The following is a 19229-nucleotide window of genomic DNA, read 5'->3' as shown; positions in this document are numbered from 1 at the left end:
TCCTGATAACATTGACCCTAGTGTGAGTGAATGTGATTAGGAGCTTTGATCGTAAGCTCCACTGGAGAAGCAAATGATAATGTTTAGGGCAGAGACACACTGTCAGATTCGGGGAGATCAGTCGCCCCGGCGACAAATCTCCTCTTCTTCGGGGCGACTAACCTCCCCGAACTGCCTTCCACTGGCTACAATGAAAATTACAGGCCGGATGGCAATCGGAGCACTTTGTTTTCTGAAGTTGCCCGAAGTTTCCTCATGAGCCAACTTCATGCGACTTCAGAAAACGAAGCATTCCTAGTGTCTTTTCCCGCTGTTGATTTACATTCTAGCCGGCAGGGAAGGCAATTCAGGGAGATTAGTCAACGGGTGACTAATCCACCCAAATCTGACCATGTGTCTATGCCCTTAATGTTCTGTAGCAATATGTCTGAGTTAAAAGCAACAGGGCCACCATTAGGGGGTACACTTGTCCCGGGCCCCACTTACTTGGTCAGCCGGGCCCCCCTGCTGTCGGACAACTGCAGAAGGGAGGGTGGATTAAGACCTCTCTGAGGTCTAAGTCCCGGGGAAGCTGCATGGGGATTGGATACGCTGGAGGGGAAGTTCAAACTTGACCCATCCAATCCCTGTGCAGCTGTACCAGGACTTCAGTGACCAATCAGCAGTACAAAAAGAAACATGTAAGCTCTCGGCCTATCTTCTGAAGTCTGCATTTCCCTGACAGCATTGGGGGGCTGTTAATGAAGTAAGTATGAGGGAACCCTGGCCACCAGTGTTTTTTTTTATATGATGGGGGGGCCTGGCCACCAATGATTTTTTTGCCCTGGCCACTAGTGGATTTCTTATTTTGACCAATTGATTAAAGCAAATGACTTATTTCTACAGACAAATTCTAAAATTGAGGTTAGAGTAGGTGCCTGCTTAAAGTGTCTACCTTGATGTGGTGGCAGGCTTTATATTCCTTTTGCCAAAAGTCTTTTTACTGTTTGTGTGCTTGTGTCTGTGTGGCCTTTTTACTGTGGGGTAGGAGGGGTCTGGGGTGGAGCCTGGGGCTGACCTGGGGTGGGTGGAAAGTGTTGTTTTACGGGGACCCGCAATTTCTGATGACGGTCCTGTATAGCAATATCAAATATTAAACAACCATAGCGGAACCTTAACAATGTTGAAACTTCAACACAATGTGCCATCTCCTCCTCCCCAAACCTTTACTGATATCGGTTTCCTTTCCACTTTTCCCCCTATACTGATGTTTGTGCTGTCTCCACCTCCTCTCTTTCTCTAATATATGTGACCTCTCCCCTTCTTCAGTGATCCCCTTGCTATCTGTACCTCCTCCAAACCCTTCACTGATTTCCTCTCCTGCTCTCTGTTTCTATTATAATCCGTGTGCCCAGTTGGCTCTTACTTGAGCCTTTGCTGAACTTTTTTGCCTCTTCCCCATTCCTTTACTGATCTCTATGGGCTCTCCGCCTCCTACCTGGTTCTGTTGTGAGTTCTGTGTCTTCCCCACCTCCTTTTCACTGTTTCAGCATTGTTCCTGGTCTGAGGTCTCTGATCATGCAGTATTCCCAGCTACTTTTCTGGTCTCTGTATTTTCTACTCCTCATCTCTGCTACTTCCCTGATCTTCATGTCCTTCCTGCCTGTTCCTCTGCTCTTCTAGTGTCCTTGCTACCTTCTCCCTTCTCTTTCCTGATCTTAATGCACTTTCTGCCTTCACTCTTATCTCTGTGCCTTCTTTCTCTCCACTCCTCTACATTCCCAATTTATGAGCCCTGTGTGCCCCCTACCTGCTTCTTCACTGGTCTCCATGTCTTTTTCTCCTCCTCTCCACTCCTCGGCCAACTCTGTACCCTCATTCAGTCTTCATGATCACTGTACTGTCATCCTCCTGTTTATTTCCTGATTTCTTTTTTTTTTTCTTCTTCTCTCTGTCTCTCTCTCTCTCCATATTGCTCCTTTCCTCTCCACCTTACACCATGTATTTTTCCAATGATAGATTCCTTCACCATCTCACCGCTCACCAACCTTTCCACAGCCATGCCATTTCCATGGCCAGTAACTTAACTACCCATCTCCGGGCCCAGGCCATGAAGCTGCCCCCCCACCTCCTGACGTGATCTCTGTGGCGGATTTGCATGCGTGCAAACCACTGGCGGGCCCTGGGGGGGGGCAGGTGCAATCGAACCATCTGCTCCCCCCTGGTAGTTCTGCCATTGTCCATGGCCACATCACTATCACACACTTTTTCCCTTCAACAAACAATCAAGATCTTGTTACTGTAGATCAAGTTCTAGTTAGATATATATTTTATCATGCTATGTCTTTCTTCCAAAGTACCTATTATTTACATTTTAAATAAGGTTTACAGGTAAGAAGAATAGAACAATTTTTTCATGCCTGTAAAAGGGAATGTCTGCTGGTGCATTTCTGTTAAGCTCTTCCTGTTCCCCCACAAATGGAATCCCCTCTGCGCCTGTAAAATACTCTGACGATTGTGTTTCTGAGCCTGACACGAGATGGATCCGTTCCACAAGCTCCTGACCTAAGATCAGGGGCAAGTAACTTGCTGTGTGTGCAACATGGCCGCATAAAGGAACTGCTGGGGGTGTTTGCGATAAATAAGAACATTCACATTGATTCGTTGATCTATGCTATGGAATTGGCAAGAGTAGCTCTCGGTTTGGCCGCGGTCCCAATCACGTCCCTCTATCCGTCACAGCTCACAAAACAAATGCACACGTGAGGGCTCTTATTGATGAGCAGCAAATGAGCACAAAAACATCTCAGGACAAGCTGTTATGCCAAGCGTTCCTCTATCCAACTTGATTTGTCTGTGCCAATTTGTGTTGCAAGATTTAATGGCTTACAACTCACAATCTGATGGGGGAGATGTGCGGTGCTGTAATTAGGGCTGAGAAACTATTGCCTGGTGACCAATTTGAGGGAAAATGGTTCCTGGCTGATATAATATAGACAAGGAAGGAACAGCAGGGGGGGTTTGCCTCGTTTTCAAAGCTTAATTGTAATAATTATTTAGCAGGTAAACAGGTCATGTTTACTCGACTGCATTATTGGTTTTTACTTACGAGGCTTGTGTTTAATGCTGGGGACGGAAGTCATATTGCTCTACCACCTGACAGCAGAACAGGCTACAGAATTGTTATGGCCCCTACTCTGTTTTACTTTTGAAGTTGTATCTCTTTGACTGAACAGTCGCAGAACCGATCAGCAAGTGGCACTTGTCAGTTTTAAATGAGCAGTTTATAAATACATCTTAGAAATGCTTCTTTTCATCTTCACCTTGAGCAATTTTTAATTCATTTAATATTTGCGTATCCTTTAATCATAGTATCACGGAATAGATAAGCCTCACCAAAATTCTTTGTGCATTTTTCAAATCCATTGTTAATCCAGACACAGCAAACGGTTCATAGCAGCTGCTTTCTGTTCTTATTCCACCGAGTTTATTTGATGGGAGTTTTTTTTTTTCAACCATAACACCGGCCAAATAAAACCTGTGACATTTGTTTTATTTGCTGAAAGCAGCTTTCTGAGGATAAGATAAATGGGCCAATATATCCCTCACAGGGCAATAAACACCCTCATTGGAAGTGTTCCCACCGTTTCGAAGAGACGGCAAAGGCATCTCCTGCCGCCTCAGTCCCGGCACTGAGTAATGGTAACACATTTTCTATTGCCACTTAACGCCGTCTCTGCTAATGAAATTTTTACTTTATCTACTCGAGATCTCTTACGACTTCCAATTAAACAAATAACACCACAAATTATGCCTGTGTTTATACATTTCGTTTCCCCTAGTCTGGAGCACGGCAAAGGAACATCACACTAGTTATGGATTTAGAAAACAATGTTTTGTGTGAAGTTTCTTCCTGAGAAAAGGGCAACTAAAGTCAGGGACCAAGGTTATTCTTCAGTGGTGGAATCAGCGCCGCCATCAGAAATCATGGGGCCCTGTACAACAACATTTTCTGGGCCCCCTCAGCGCTAAAAACGGTAAAAACCCCACACACACAAGTTATAAAAAGCCATTGGTGTTCAGGACCCCATTATAAGTTAAAAAAAAAAAACATTGACGGCTAGGGTCCCAAAAAAAAAAAGGGTTTTAAAAAAACATACAGGTTAAAAAAATCATTGCTGACAGGGCCCCCCTATAAGATAAAAAAAATTGGTGCCAGGGCCCCCCATAAAAAACTTAAAAAAAAAACATTGATGGCCAGGGGCCCCCTATAAATTAACAAAAAAACATTGGCGCCAGGGGCCCCATAGAATATTTTAAAAAATCATTGGTAGCCAGAGGCCTATATAGTATTTAAAGAAAACATTGGTGGCCAGGGGTTTAAATAAAAATAAAATACATTGGTGTTCAGTGGAACTTACCTTAGACTCCTTTGGGATTTGGGTCTTCAGCTTCGGCTCCTTTCGTGGCTTTGGGTCTTCAGCTTTGGCTCCTTTCGTGGCTTCGGGTCTTTTTGCGGCTTCAGGACTTCAACTTTAAGAATTTTTGTAGCTTAAGTTCTTATTGCGGCTTCGGCTCTTCGACTCTTCGGGACTTCAGCGGTTTGGTGCTGTCACGGAGGGACCGGCTAATTCGAAAAGTGCAGCACTGTTGAGCCCCCCTTTAGGCTTGGGCCTGGTAAAAATGTTTAAATGGTCCTGTGCCCCCCTGATGGCAGCCCTTAGTGAAATATGGTCTGTCCACAGAACTCCTGCACACATGCCCACCTTCAGCGGATGGCTAGTGGTGGGGAAATACTGTATATGGCATACCCCGAAAATATTGTGAGGCTCCGCTGCCCGGGCCCCTACTGTATGCTTGTGGTTAATTTAAATGAGAACAAAAGCCTGCTAACAACCCCATGACCCCTCCACAGGCCTTCTTCCCACTCCAAAACCCAGTCCCTCACCAAGCAACAGCTATCCATTTTTCTGGCTGATAATCGTTGTGTAGCGTGGTTAGGTTGGCTGGCACATGTTACATAGTTAGTTACATAGTTAAATTGGGTTGAAAAAAGACAAAGTCCATCAAGTTCAACCCCTCCAAATGAAAACCCAGCATCCATACACACACCCCTCCCTACTTTTAATTAAATTCTATATACCCATATCTATACTAACTATAGAGTTTAGTATCACAATAGCCTTTGATATTATGTCTGTCCAAGAAATCATCCAAGTCACTCTTATAGTCATTAACTGAATCAGCATCACAACATCACCCGGCAGTGCATTCCCCAACCTCACTGTCCTGACTGTGAAGAACCCCCTACGTTGCTTCAAATGAAAGTTCTTTTCTTCTAGTCTAAAGGGGAGGCCTCTGGTACGGTGATCCACTTTATGGGTAAAAAGGTCCCCTGCTATTTGTCTATAATGTCCTCTAATGTACTTGTAAAGTGTAATCATGTCCCCTCACAAGCACCTTTTTTCCAGAGAAAACAACCCCAACCTTGACAGTCTCCCCTCATAATTTAAGTCTTCCATCCCTCTAACCAGTTTAGTTGCACTTAGTCTCTGCACTCTCTCCAGCTCATTTATATCCCTCTTAAGGACTGGAGTCCAAAACTGCCCCCATACTCCAGATGAGGCCTCACCAGGGACCTATAAAGAGGCATAATTATGTTTCATCCCTTGAGTTAATGCCCTTTTTTATACAAGACAGAACTTTATTTGCTTTAGTAGCCACAGAATGACACTGCCCAGAATTAGACAACTTGTTATCTACAAAGACCCCTAGATCCTTCTCATTTAAGGAAACTCCCAACACACTGCCATTTAGTGTATGTTGCACCGCTTCAGGTCCTCCATGATCTTTGCGACAAGAGCATGTACATTTCAAGCCCACAGGACCTGGCTACAACTGCCATTCCTCTTAAAGGAGAAGGAAAGTTTAAAACTAAGTAAGCTTTATCGGAAAGGTAAATAGTAACCCCCTGCTCTGAGTCCTCTGTCAAAAGAAATACCACATTTCTTTTCTTTTATTGTGTACACATGGGCTAATGTATCAGACTTCCTGTTTTCAGCTTAAACCTCCAGGGCTAGGGCTTGAGCATGCTCAGTTTGCTTCTCTCCCTCCTCCCATCCCTGCTGTAATCTGAGCCCAGAGCTATGAACAGCTGGGAGAGATTTAGACAGAAAGTGATGTCACAGCAAACTAATATGGCAGCTGCTATCCTAAACAAACAGAGACAGTGTCTAGAGCTGTCTCGGGTATGGAAAATCAGTCTAAAGAATAAAGATGGCGTTCTAGCTTGCACTATTGTGGCTAATCTATTGGCAATAAACTGCCTTGGTAGCTTTCCTTCTCCTTTAAATCTTATTATGTCATAGGGGAACTGTTCCACTTACCATAGCCAGAAATCTTATGCCCAGAGGAATGGCTTAAAGATGCACAATTTCTTTCAGAAGTTATTCCTTATAAATGTAAAGCAAGCTTGTCACCAATTCAGTTTAGCCACTAGAGGGCACTCTTTTTTTTTTCATCTGTGGTTGAGGTTATCAAAATGGCTGCTCCCATTAATGTAATATTAACACAGCTATCTAGATAAATAAGGCAGCCTGAATAGAATAACATGTACAAATATCCTGCAGAAATTGTATAGCAAAATAAAAAGAGATTAAGGGGCAAATTCACTAAGGCGCGAAGCGCCGAACGCTAGCGTTAATTCGCTAGCGTTTGGCATTTTCGCTACTGCGCAAATTCACTAACGAACGCTGGCGTAGTTTCGCTAGTGTTACTTCGCAACCTTACGCCAGGCGAATCTTCGCTAGCGACGAAACTATGCATATTCACTAACTTGCGCAGTGCAGTGAACGCTACCTTTTACGCTAGACTTCCTTCGCCACCTCAGACCTGGCGAAGCGCAATAGAGTAAATAGGGATTGTTAAAAATAAAGTCAAAATTTTTTCTAAGTCCCAAAAAACGCTGGCGTGTTTTCTACATGATGGCTGATAGGCTGAAAAAGATCGAAAATTTTTTGGGGCTCCCCTCCTTCCCCCCTACATTTCCTGACTCATGGCAACTTACCTAGACAGTGGGCACATGTGTAGGGCAAAATAAAATTTTTATTTGCAGATTTGAAGGTTTTCTAGGCATTTGTAGTGCAGATACGTATTCCTCAATTGAAATTTGAGTTTCGCGCCGTATGCAAATTAGCCTTCGCTAGCGTAACTTCGCTTTATATAGCAAATCAACGCTAGCGCAACGCCGCAACCTTACGCTACCCCTGTGCGCAACTTCGGATTTTAGTGAATTTGCGGAGCGCTGGCGAAACTACGCCTGGCGAAACTTCGCATCTTAGTGAATTTGCCCCTAAGAGTCCAGTTTAGAGAGAGGAAATACATTGTTCCTTTAACCACATATTAATCTTCAGATACAGCTGATTCCATTGAATCTACAGTATATACACTAGAAACCACCAGGCAATCACTGCTGAAACAAAAAATGTGAGTTTCCCAAGTGGAAATTTCCCGTGGCATCTGCTCGAGAAGGGTCGAAGCTAAGGTCACTTTTAATAGGCGGGTTATTTGTTCTAATTAGAGAATTAGCCCTGCCACTTACTTACAAATGAGCTGAATCACTTAGGAGACTTTTATATCATGAGCCGCATCCTTTACATAACAAACGTGGTGCAGACACGGAGTGGAAAAGACGGTGGTGCTAATTACTGCTTGTATCACATGTAAATAACCCTCTGCCTGGGGAAACATGTGGAAGTAACACTGAGATAAACGTGCATTACCCTCTTAACGGAAAATTAGTTTTTCCTTTTATTTCTTGTTTGGGCATCAGTCTGTAAAACGGTGTCATTTCATTTGTTGCAACCGTTTCCAGTGGAGAAAGAAGTAAGAATTCATATTTTTCATTGCTTATCCCTTTCTTTGGGCACGTTCCATTTCATCCTTCCTTCTGACAATTAAACAAGTAGGTCGTCGTTAGGGAGATGGTGACCCCAGTAACGTATTGACTAGGAGTCTAAATGAAGAAAGCGGATCACTTGGGTGATCATTTATCATGTACGGGGCAAAGCAAAGTTGCTCTGTGGGTTTTCACTCTGAGGGACAGCATTTTGCACTTCTAGTTGGAGCTCAAAGGGCAACTAGAACGAGGTGAACCCCTTAGACTTCCATTCTAGGGGTGCAAGTGCTGCATTGAGAAAGGGCAGGTGATGGGTGGCAGGTGGGCATACATGTGATGGAAGTAGGGGGCATCCAGACAAACTATCTCAGCAGAGCGTGAGAGCCCATGGCACTGTACTTGTGTGGGATTTTTTGGCTCCTAAACTTGCTTCTGGGTCAATGTTAAGCCCTTAAAAGTTAATAGGAAGGAGAACTGACTGTGACATATGTTTTTAAAAAGTCATAGCAAAGGGCATCAGTTTTAGTATCAAGAATTATGGGACTCCAAATGCCACCAGGCCATTCCCATGTTCCTACCAGTCCCACCTGTGAAACTATCCAGCACCTTGTGTGGCAGTTTGGGGCCCTCAGAGGTCTTCAGCCTCTTTCTTACCCAATGGCAGCTTAGTGGGCAAAGGTTTCTTATTTGTAAGTCATTAGTTGGGTAAGAAATGTTGACCATGCATTAGATCATTGCATACCTACCAAAGTGAAATTTATAGAACATTTATGGCTGGACTCAAAATCCCCAAAAATCCTGCTCAGAATCCAGCAAGCCATGTTCCATATAGGCACTTGTATTAAAGGAATAGTGACAACAACAAAAAGAAAGTGTTTTAAAGTAATGAAAATATAATGTACTGTTGCTCTGCACTTGTAAAATGGGTTTGCTTCAGAAACACTACTATAGTTTTTATATAAACAAGCTGCTGTGTAGCCATGGGGGCAGCCATTCAAGCACAGGATACACAGTAGATAACAGATAAGTACTACTATAGTTTATATAAACAAGCTGCTGTGTAGCCATGGGGGCAGCCATTCAAGCACAGGATACACAGTAGATAACAGATAAGTACTACTATAGTTTATATAAACAAGCTGCTGTGTAGCCATGGGGGCAGCCATTCAAGCACAGGATACACAGTAGATAACAGATAAGTACTACTATAGTTTATATAAACAAGCTGCTGTGTAGCCATGGGGGCAGCCATTCAAGCACAGGATACACAGTAGATAACAGATAAGTACTACTATAGTTTATATAAACAAGCTGCTGTGTAGCCATGGGGACAGCCATTCAAACCTGAAAAAGGAGAAAAGGCACAGGATACACAGCAGATAACAGATACGCTTTGCAGTATACAATGGGATTCTTCAGAACTTATCTTTTATCTACTGTGTATCCTGTGCTTGAATGGCTGCCCCCATGGCTACACAGCAGCTTGTTTATATAAACTATAGTAGTACTTATCTGTTATCTACTGTGTCTCCTGTGCTTGAATGGCTGCCCCCATGGCTACACAGCAGCTTGTTTATATAAACTATAGTAGTACTTATCTGTTATCTACTGTGTATCCTGTGCTTGAATGGCTGCCCCCATGGCTACACAGCAGCTTGTTTATATAAACTATAGTAGTACTTATCTGTTATCTACTGTGTATCCTGTGCTTGAATGGCTGCCCCCATGGCTACACAGCAGCTTGTTTATATAAACTATAGTAGAGTTTCTGAAGCAAACACACCAGTTTTACCAGTCCAGGGCAACAGTACATTATATTTTCATTCCTTTAAACACGTTTTGGTGTTACTGTTCCTTTAACAACTGTCCTCCCTAAATGGGGACCCTTGGGATCTGGCAGTTGCGAGTAGATCGGTTCTGAGCGAGAGACGGGAGCTCATTACCTATTTCAGCAGTGAAAAGATGTAACCGAGTAATGTTGCTTCTCACTCACCCGGGAATTCTCTTCCTTTCTGTGTTTCTTTTCCAGAACAAAGTGTTAAATGTGGATGGAGTCAAAGTGAAATTACAGGTAAGATCTGCAAATAAATTTGACTTTGGGAAATGGAATCTTTTTTCATTTGTTGAAAGGGAATGGAGGGAAGTGTTGGATTATATCACAGGTAACTTTCTGTCCTGGCTTCCAATCATATCAATGAAAGAGTCATGGGGGGTTGTAGGTGAATATCATGTGTTTCTAATATGCCAGTAGAGTGACGTAAACCTTAAAGGAGAACTAAACCCCCCCAACCATAAGCCCCCCTAAGCTTCCAGGCATTGCCCACACACCCTCCCCATGATGTGCTTTAGTGTAAAAAAAAACTCTTAAAAATTCTCACCCTTAAATGCAGAGAAGTGCAGCGGAGCTCCCGGTCGCCATCTTGTGGATCTTCTTATAGTCTTCGGGTCTCAACACTGATTTGCGCATGCGCATTAAAGCCGTTTCCTGACTTGGCCCAACTGCGCATGCGCTGGCAGGATTCGTTCCAGCAAAGAGACCCGAAGACTACACGAAGATCTGCAAGATGGCGACCGGGAGCTCTGCTGCGCTTCTCTGCATTTAGAGGACAAGGAAAGTTAACTAAAGAAGTAGCTAGAAATATTGTACATTATGTTTTGGGCTTCTGTACCAGCCCAAGGCAACCACAGCCCTTTAGCAGTAAAGATCTGTGTCTCCAAAGATGCCCCAGTAGCTCCCCATCTTCTTTTCTGCTGATTCACTGCACATGCTCTGTGCTGCTGTCACTTACTGAGCTTAGGGACCCACTCACAATATACAGTACACATAGAATAGAAATGTCACAATATAAGGCTGATTAGTAATTAATACAGATAATTACTATATGGCAGCACAGAAACCAGTGCAATTAGCATCAGAATTTAATAATCAGCAAACCTGTAGCATCAGCTTATATTACAGGGAAGCTCATTTTCTGCTGGATAATTAGTGACGAGCCCTAAGCTTAGCTTCTCTTCTAACCTATTTGGAGTCAATTGGTGAACTTTAAAAAATGTAATGTGCGAAAATTCCTTTGAATCATACGATTCGAATTCGGCTGAATACGGACCTATTCAATCGAAAACGGACCTATTCGACCAAAATAAAACTTCTAATTAATTCCGGTGGGTCTTTTTGAATATGAATTTCGAAGTTTTTTCTATTTGAAATTCGACCCTTGATAAATATGCCCCATAGTATCTTAAAGAGTGGCTTATTCGAATTAGCTTTTCAATAGGTCTTCATTATTTATTTTTTTATAATTTTTTAAAATTATTTGCCTTTTTCTTCTGAGCCTTTTCGCCTTTCTAATGGGGGTCACTGACCCCATCTAAAAAACAAATGCTCGTTAAGGCTTCACATTTGTTGCTACTTTTTATTACTTTTCTTTCTATTTAGGCCTCCTCCGATTCATATTCCAGTCTCTCATTCTAATCAATGCAGGGTTGCTAGGGTAATTTGGACCCTAGCAACCAGACTGCTGAAATTGCAAACTGGAGAGCTGCTGAATAAAAAGCTAAATAACTCAAAAACCACAAATAATAAAAAATTAAAACCAATTGCAAATTGTCTCAGAATATCCCTCTCTACATCATACTAAAAGTTAATTTAAAGTGGAACAACCCCTTTAAAGGGGAAGATGACTTCAGTGTTGGATAAAGCTTTTTAAACCCAAGTCTTCACTAGCAGCTCTTTCACTATTCCTTTTTACCCTCTTTCACTGCAGATTTGGGACACAGCGGGACAGGAAAGGTTCCGGAGCGTAACCCACGCATATTACAGAGATGCACATGGTAAGTGCTGCCATCAGTACTAATAAAGGGAAACTAGTTTGCTAGTCAGTTTGTGGAATTTAAATGTGTGAAAAGGGGCTTTTATTAGTAAATGCAACAAGGAAATTGTGTGTTCCAGTTAAAGAAAAAATAGGTATTGGGCACTCTGGAAATCAGGCCTTTAGAGATGTAGTAAACTTGTACAACTACTAGTACTACTTCTTTGATGGACTATATGTGGATTTCCAAAGAGCCCAATACTTATTTTTTCTTGTACTATTATGGTTTATCCGCTCCCTGAAGCTGAGGGTCTGGGGCTGGTTGTTTAGTTGTAATATAGGTGTGTAGGTGCATCTCAGGTCATTTTGCCTGGTCATGTGCTTTCAGAAAGAGCCAGCACTTTAGGATGGAACTGCTTTCTGGCAGGCTGTTGTTTCTCCTACTCAATGTAACTGAATGTGTCTCAGTGGGACCTGGATTTTACTATTGAGTGTTGTTCTTATATCTACCAGGCAGCTGTTATCTTGTGTTAGAGAGCTGCTATCTGGTTACCTTCCCATTGTTCTGTTGTTTGGCTGCTGGAGGGAGGGAGGGGGTGATATCAGTCCAACTTGCAGTACAGCAGTAAAGAGTGACTGACGTTTATCAGAGCACAAGTCACATGACTGGGGGCAGCTGGGAAACTGACAATATATCTAGCCCTATGTCAGATTTCAAAATTGAATGTAAAAAAATCTTTTTGCTCTTTTAAGAAACTGATTTCAGTGCAGAATTCTGCTGGAGCAGCACTATTAACTGATTCATTTTGAAAAAAAAGGGACAGTATCCCTTTAACTATTGTGTGTTCCACATTGGCGGCATTGATTACACCTGGTACACAAGCTCCACATTACATAGACACAGTGGTGTAACTAGATGTTACTGGGTCCTACAGCAAATTCAGTTTTGGGCCTTTTTCTACCAGGATATATTAAAATTGATCTTTAATTAGGGACTCTCTGGCCCCCTTACAATTCTGCCCCCCCCCGCAACCTCAGGGTCTGCTTCTTCTGTAGTTAGACATAAATAAACCACAGGCCAAGCAATTCCTAAATGAACCACAAATTAGGGTCTTGATTAGGGGACACACGTGCCCTGTCCACCACCTGTAGATATATATATATATATATATATATATATATATATATATATATATATATATATATATATATATATATATACATACAGATATATGACATATTATCCAGAATTTTCGGGACCTGGGGTTTTCCAGATAACTAATCTTTCCGTACTTTAGATCTCCATACCTTAAGGGCTCTTACACATGAGCGTTCCGACCTGCGATCCCCTGCATTCCGTTTTTTGGCGTTCAGCCTCAGGGGAGCGCAGGGATAGACGCAAGTCATTATTTGAAATGGGGCTGTACTCACTCAGGCGCGTGTAGGCGCCGAACGCAGGTTCAGACGCAAAATGCTGCATTTTTCCTGCGTTCGGCGCCTACTCGCGCCTGAGTGAGTACAGCCCCATTTCAAATAATGACTTGCGTCTATCCCTGCGCTCCCCTGCGGCTGAACGCCAAAAAACGGAACGCAGGGGAGCGCAGGTCGGAACGCTCATGTGTAAGAGCCCTAAGTCTACTAGAAAATCATTTAAACATGAAATAAACCCAATAGGCTGGTTTTGCTTCCAATAAGGATTATTTATATCTTAGTTGGGATCAAGTACAAGCGACTGTTTTATTATTACAGAGAAAAAGGAAATCATTTTGAGAGAAAAAAATTGGATATAATGGAGTCTATGGGAGACGGCCTATCCGTAATTCGGAGCTTTCTGGATAATGGGTTTATGGATAATGGATCCCATACCTATATATATATATATATACCCCACATCAACGCGTTTCGGTTCTCTCTGAACCGTCGTCAGGATATCTGACGACGGTTCAGAGAGAACCGAAACGCGTTCATGTGGGGTAGTTTGTAACACTTCAATAAAAGACATTCTTTTTTCAACACAACCGTGAGTGCTCCTATTTGCATCTATATATATATATATATATATATATACAGGTATGGGACCTGTTATCCAGAATGCTCAGGACATGTGGTTTTCCGGATAACGTATCTTTCCTAAATTTGGATCTTCATGCCTTAAGTCTACTAGAAATTCATTTAAACATTAAATAAACCCAATAGGCTGGTTCTGCTTCCAATAAGGATTAATTATATCTTAGTTGGGATCAAGTACAAGCTACTGTTTTATTATTACAGAAAAAAAGATTTGGATTATTTAGATAAAATGGAGTCTACGGGAGACAGCCGTTCCATAATTCAGAACTTTCTGGATATCGGGTTTCCGGATAAGATATAGCTGTACTAATAACAATTTACACTTATGTGCTGATCGCTGCTTTTTTGCTTGTGTCTCTCCAGCTTTACTCTTACTGTACGACGTGACCAACAAGAGTTCTTTTGACAACATCCAGGTAACAAACCACACCCAAAATGTAACTGCCACTAGTGACGGGAGAATTTATTCGGCTGGCATTAATTTGCATGCGAATTTCCGTGATTCGCCACTAGCGAATAAATTAGCCGGCGTCAAAAAATGTAATTTAAAGGTGAACCACCCATTTAAAGGCACAAATAATTGATGGTTTTCTATTAGAAGTGGCTAATACCATTATACACATAGGGGGAAATGAGTGAAGAGTAGGTCCTGAATGAAGGAAGTGCTGTTGATAGGAGGAATGAGGAAATGGGGCAGTCAGTGGGGTAAATATCAGGAGCTGCCCAAGTTGGGGAGACATGAGGTTTCTAGTTACACCACTGCAGGTTTTACTAATGGCAATAGTTTAGTTAGAAGATGCGTTAAAGGAGAACTAAAGCCTAACTAAAGAAGTAGCTAGAAATGTTGTACATGATGTTTTGTGCTTCTGTACCAGCCCAAGGCAACCACAGCCCTTTAGCAGTAAAGACCTGTGTCTCCAAAGATGCCCCAGTAGCTCCCCATCTTCTTTTCTGCTGATTCACTGCACATGCTCTGTGCTGCTGTCACTTATTGAGCTTATTGACCCACTCACAATATACAGTACACATAGAATAGAAATGCCACAATATAAGGCTGATTAGTAATTAATACAGATAATGACTACATGGCAGCACAGAAACCAGTGCAATTAGCATGAGAATTTAATAATCAGCAAACCTGTAGCATCAGCGTATATTACAGCCAGGGAAGCTCATTTTCTGCTGGATAATTAGTGACGAGCCCTAAGCTTAGCTTCTCAACAGCCAATCAGAGCCCACTGAGCATGTGAGTGTCACAGACACTTTCCAAGATGGTGACCCCCTGTGACAAGTTTGAAGTCCTGGATCATTGCTGCTATTGACAAGCTGAAACTTTAGCCTCGTGCAATAAGTTCACTAAATAAAATATGACATTTTTAGCCATATCAATTTTTAGGGTTTAGTTCTGCTTTAAAGGGTCATACATCCTACCATATAACTTAATATAGAATTACACTGAATGCTCTCTAGAGCAGTTATGCTGTTTACATTCATTATTTTGATAGTACTTTTTTTGGGTTTCACAATAAGATTTGTATCATGAATGTGTAACATTAGTGCCCCCTGCTGTTCAGCCCGGGAAAGTGATATCGGGGCAGAAAGGCCAAACCTTATAGTAAGTGAAACTTGACCCTTCTCTGCTCAGTTCTATCCCTTGGTGTGACAGAAGTGATGAGCTGGGAAGGGTAAACATTCTATTAGCCATATAAAATTGCTAAAATCATGAAAAAAATATATATTTTAGAAGTGCTCAGAAGAGTATTGTGAGCAATTTAAAGGGGTTGTTCACCTTTGAGATAACTTGAAGTATAATGTAGAAAGTAATATTCAGAGACAATTTGCAATTAGTTTTAATTTTTTATCATTTGTGGTTTTTGAGTTATTTAGCTTTTTATTCAGCAGCTCTCCAGTTTGCACTTTCCGCAATCTAGTTGCTAGGGGTTTAAAATACCCTAGCAACCATGCATTGATTTGAATATGAGACTGGAATATGAGTAATAGAGGCCTGAATAGAAAGACGAGTAATAAAAAGTAGCAATAACAATACATTTGTAGCCTTACAGAGCTTTTGTTTCTTAAATGGGGGTCAGTGAGAGAGAGAGAAAGTCAAAAGAAAAATTATTAAAAAATTACAAAAAAAATAAATAATGACGACCAATAGAAAATTTGCTTAGAATTACCTGTCCTATAACATACAAAAAGTTTACTTAAAGAACCACCTCTTTAAAGGGCATGTAAAGTCAAAAAAAATAAAATCCCATTTTTACTTTCTTTAATGAAAAAGAAACCTATCTCCAGTATACTTTAATTAAAACATGTGTACCGTTTTTATAAGAAACCTGACTGTATGCAGTGAAATTCTCCCTTCATTTACTGCTGTGGATAGGAATTGTCAGACGGTCCCTGACTGCTCTGCAGGGAAACAATCATACTTATGAACAGCAGGGGGAGCCCCCGTCTTACTTCCCAGCCATGCAGAACTCAAGCAGCTTTGTTTGTTTCCCTGTAGAGCAGTCGGCGACTGTGTAGAGGTTTGTATTGTATTTTTTTTGCCATTACATCCCCCCTGTTTCCAACTCCAGCTGCAGGGACAAAGATCATGGAGCCAGATTTAAACAGATAAACTGGGATTCTATTTAGAGGATTATTTTGCTGCGGCCACTGGTTCTGCAGAGTTGGAGAAAGTTTGTATTAAACAATACAAAAACTATAAAATCCACATTAGATTACATGACAACACAGGACCCAGTGCAGTCTGTATATTCTGATTATTAATCAGTCTTGCTGTATCGGCTTCTGTCAGATATTTTTTGACTTGTTTTGATAATTTATGACGATCCCTAAGAAGCCCAGACCACACTGAGCATGTGCACAGTCTTGGTCTTGCAAAGATGTATAACTAAGTTACAAGATGGTGACCCCCTGTGGCCAACTTTGAAAGCATAAATCATTTGTTTGATTAGACTTGTGGTGCAGTAAGTTCATGTTTATGTTTAGGATATAAAATACAGCATTTCTAGCCTTATTCTAGTTTAGACTTTACTTCCCCTTTAACTTATTATAGGTATAGGTATAGATATACTTATTTAAAGGACTTCTTGCAGGTTACAAGTCTGATTTCCTTTGGCTGCTATTAAGACTGGGGTGGATATTTCCAAGCTTTAATGGGCAAAATGTCTCTCTGCTTAGTCTGGATAATTGGTGGAATGTAGAGGTGACAGGAGCCTGACTCGCCTGCAGCTGCTTCGGAGCAACATAGAGCCGCTTCCTTTTCCAAAAATATTATTTGGAAATAAAAAATCTTTTTTTTTAAATGTCTTTAAAGATCTCTTGGCTCACTGTGTAACTCAGGCTTCAGAACACTTTGCTGCTGTAATTAGTAGGGACCCGCTTCCAACTCTGGAAGGGCCCCGCTGCGCTAGTAATGGGACTTTCTGTCGCTTTGATGGATTTCCCTGTTTTTACATCTGAGAACAAATGTGTTTTTATTGCTTTCCTTTGTGCAAGGTTCTACAGAAAAAGACCCGAAGATTCATTTACTGTAAAGCTGCAGACTCGGCCTTGTAAGAATGGGCGCAGTCATTGCTCAAATTGATGCTTTTCATTAAAGGCTCCTGCGCCCTGACATGCTCCTGGGTATTAAAAATGGGCGCAGACATTGTTTTGACGCTGAGTGTTAGAAGTGAAGTTATCTGAACTACTGCATCACGTGAACAGCAACTAGTTTGTGAAATGGGTATGGTTGGTAGAAGATTCGATATTTAATGGTTATTGGATATCACAATTGGCCAGCAAGAATCCAATAGGGTAGTTTAGGTCTAGTAACCCATAGCAACCAATCAGATGTTGGGGGAGCCTGGGTTTGGGCAGAACAAGGCCTGGAATGGGCATGGCCCAAAGCATCCAGATTTATATTCATGGTCAACGACCCTACACTGTAGCAGTATTCTAAAACAATGTGCCATTATACAGGTATGGGATCTGTTATCCAGAATGCTTGAGAACTGGGGCTTTCCGGATAAAGGATCTTTCCATTATTTGGATTTTCATACCTGACGTCTACTAGAAAATCAAGTGAACATTAAGGGGGTTATTTATCAAGGTGCGAATTTATCTCCGTATTTCTAATATCCAACTTCGAGCAACTCCCGAATTCCCGATTGGACCTTATTTATGAAAAAAAAAGCCAGGAAAAATAGGGTCGGGCAAAACTCTGAGAACTTTGCAGTTTTCCTCCGAAAACCCTGAATTGTGCAGAGTTTTCCCGGAAAAACTAAGTTTTCTGAGTTTTTTGCTCCGACTCCCCAAAATCATCAGATATCGGTACGGACATCAGCGCAGACACTGGGAACTTCCCCATTGACAAATTATTCGAGGTTCGGATATTCGGAGCTTGATAAATAACCCCCTAAATAAACCCAAAAAGTTGGTTTTGCTTCCAATAAGGATTAATTACATTTTAGTTGGGAATCATTCTTAAAAATTTGAATTATCTGGATAAAATCGAGTCTATGGGAGACAGCCTTTCCGTAATTTAACTTTCTAAAAAACATATTTCCGGAAAACATAATCTATACCTGTATATACTTTTCTAACATTTACATTTTTATTCTGCTCTTCTCCGTTTTGGGTATCCAATTTCTGTTTGGATTTTAGGGTTTAATTACCCTGCCAATCACATCAGGTCACCGTGAGAAGATAATGGATAATTAGATGTGCTGCAGAATTTGTCTCCGAGGAACCTGCCAGACTGACTAGATAGAATCTGAAAGACTACAATTTATTGAGGTCATGGGAGTTTTTAATTCCTTTGTCATTTGTCAGCAGAACCGAGGAGCCACCATGTCATTGGGTTCCATCACTGGGGAGGGAAAGAAGTCGGGGGATTGTGGTATTAAAGCTTGGGTTTGGGAAAATGGCCAAGCCTAGAGGATATACTCAAGCTGATGGCTAGATTTGATGGCTTTATTGACCTACCTAACATGTCAGAAGTTGGCTGGATTCCATGGCTAGATACAATAATTGTGTTTTATAGTCCACAAGGTTGTGTTCCAGCAGAGATTTATATACAGGTATGGGACCTGTTATCCAGAATGCTCAGGACCTGGGGCTTTCTGGATAATGGATATTTCCGTAATTTGGATCTTCATACCTTAACTCTACTAGAAAATCATGTAAACATTAAATAAACCCAATCGGCTGGTTTTGCCTCCAATAAGGATTAATTATATCTTAGTTGGGATCAAGTACAAGCGACTGTTTTATTATTGCAGAGAAAAAGGAAATGATTTTTAAACATTTGGATTATTAGGGTCTGCGGGAGACAGCCTTTCTGTAATTCGGATCTTTCTGGATTTTCTGGATAACGCCACCTGTACCTGTGTAGTTCAGTATGTAACAAAACTAGAGACATTATATGCCAATTGGTCCCCAGCTTCTCCATCTCTCCAGGCTTCAGTAGCACCTATTTTTTT

At 41.5% G+C, this 19229-nt stretch overlaps 1 protein-coding gene across 6 annotated transcripts in view; it reads left to right on the top strand.

Annotated features, from left to right (window-relative positions):
* LOC108703212 (ras-related protein Rab-26) overlaps positions 1–19229 on the top strand; it is a 174344-nt gene that overhangs the window by 134269 nt on the left and 20846 nt on the right. For all 6 annotated transcript variants that reach the window (XM_041578460.1, XM_018239289.2, XM_041578456.1 and 3 more), the window contains 3 exons: positions 9906–9947; positions 11641–11707; positions 14119–14171. In XM_041578460.1, coding sequence (XP_041434394.1) covers positions 9906–9947; positions 11641–11707; positions 14119–14171 — 162 coding nt within the window. The remainder of the gene's footprint in view (positions 1–9905; positions 9948–11640; positions 11708–14118; positions 14172–19229) is intronic.

Source organism: Xenopus laevis, chromosome 9_10S (genome assembly GCF_017654675.1).
Source record: "Xenopus laevis strain J_2021 chromosome 9_10S, Xenopus_laevis_v10.1, whole genome shotgun sequence".
Classification (NCBI taxonomy): domain Eukaryota; kingdom Metazoa; phylum Chordata; class Amphibia; order Anura; family Pipidae; genus Xenopus; species Xenopus laevis.
This window is presented reverse-complemented; position numbering and strand designations above follow the sequence as displayed.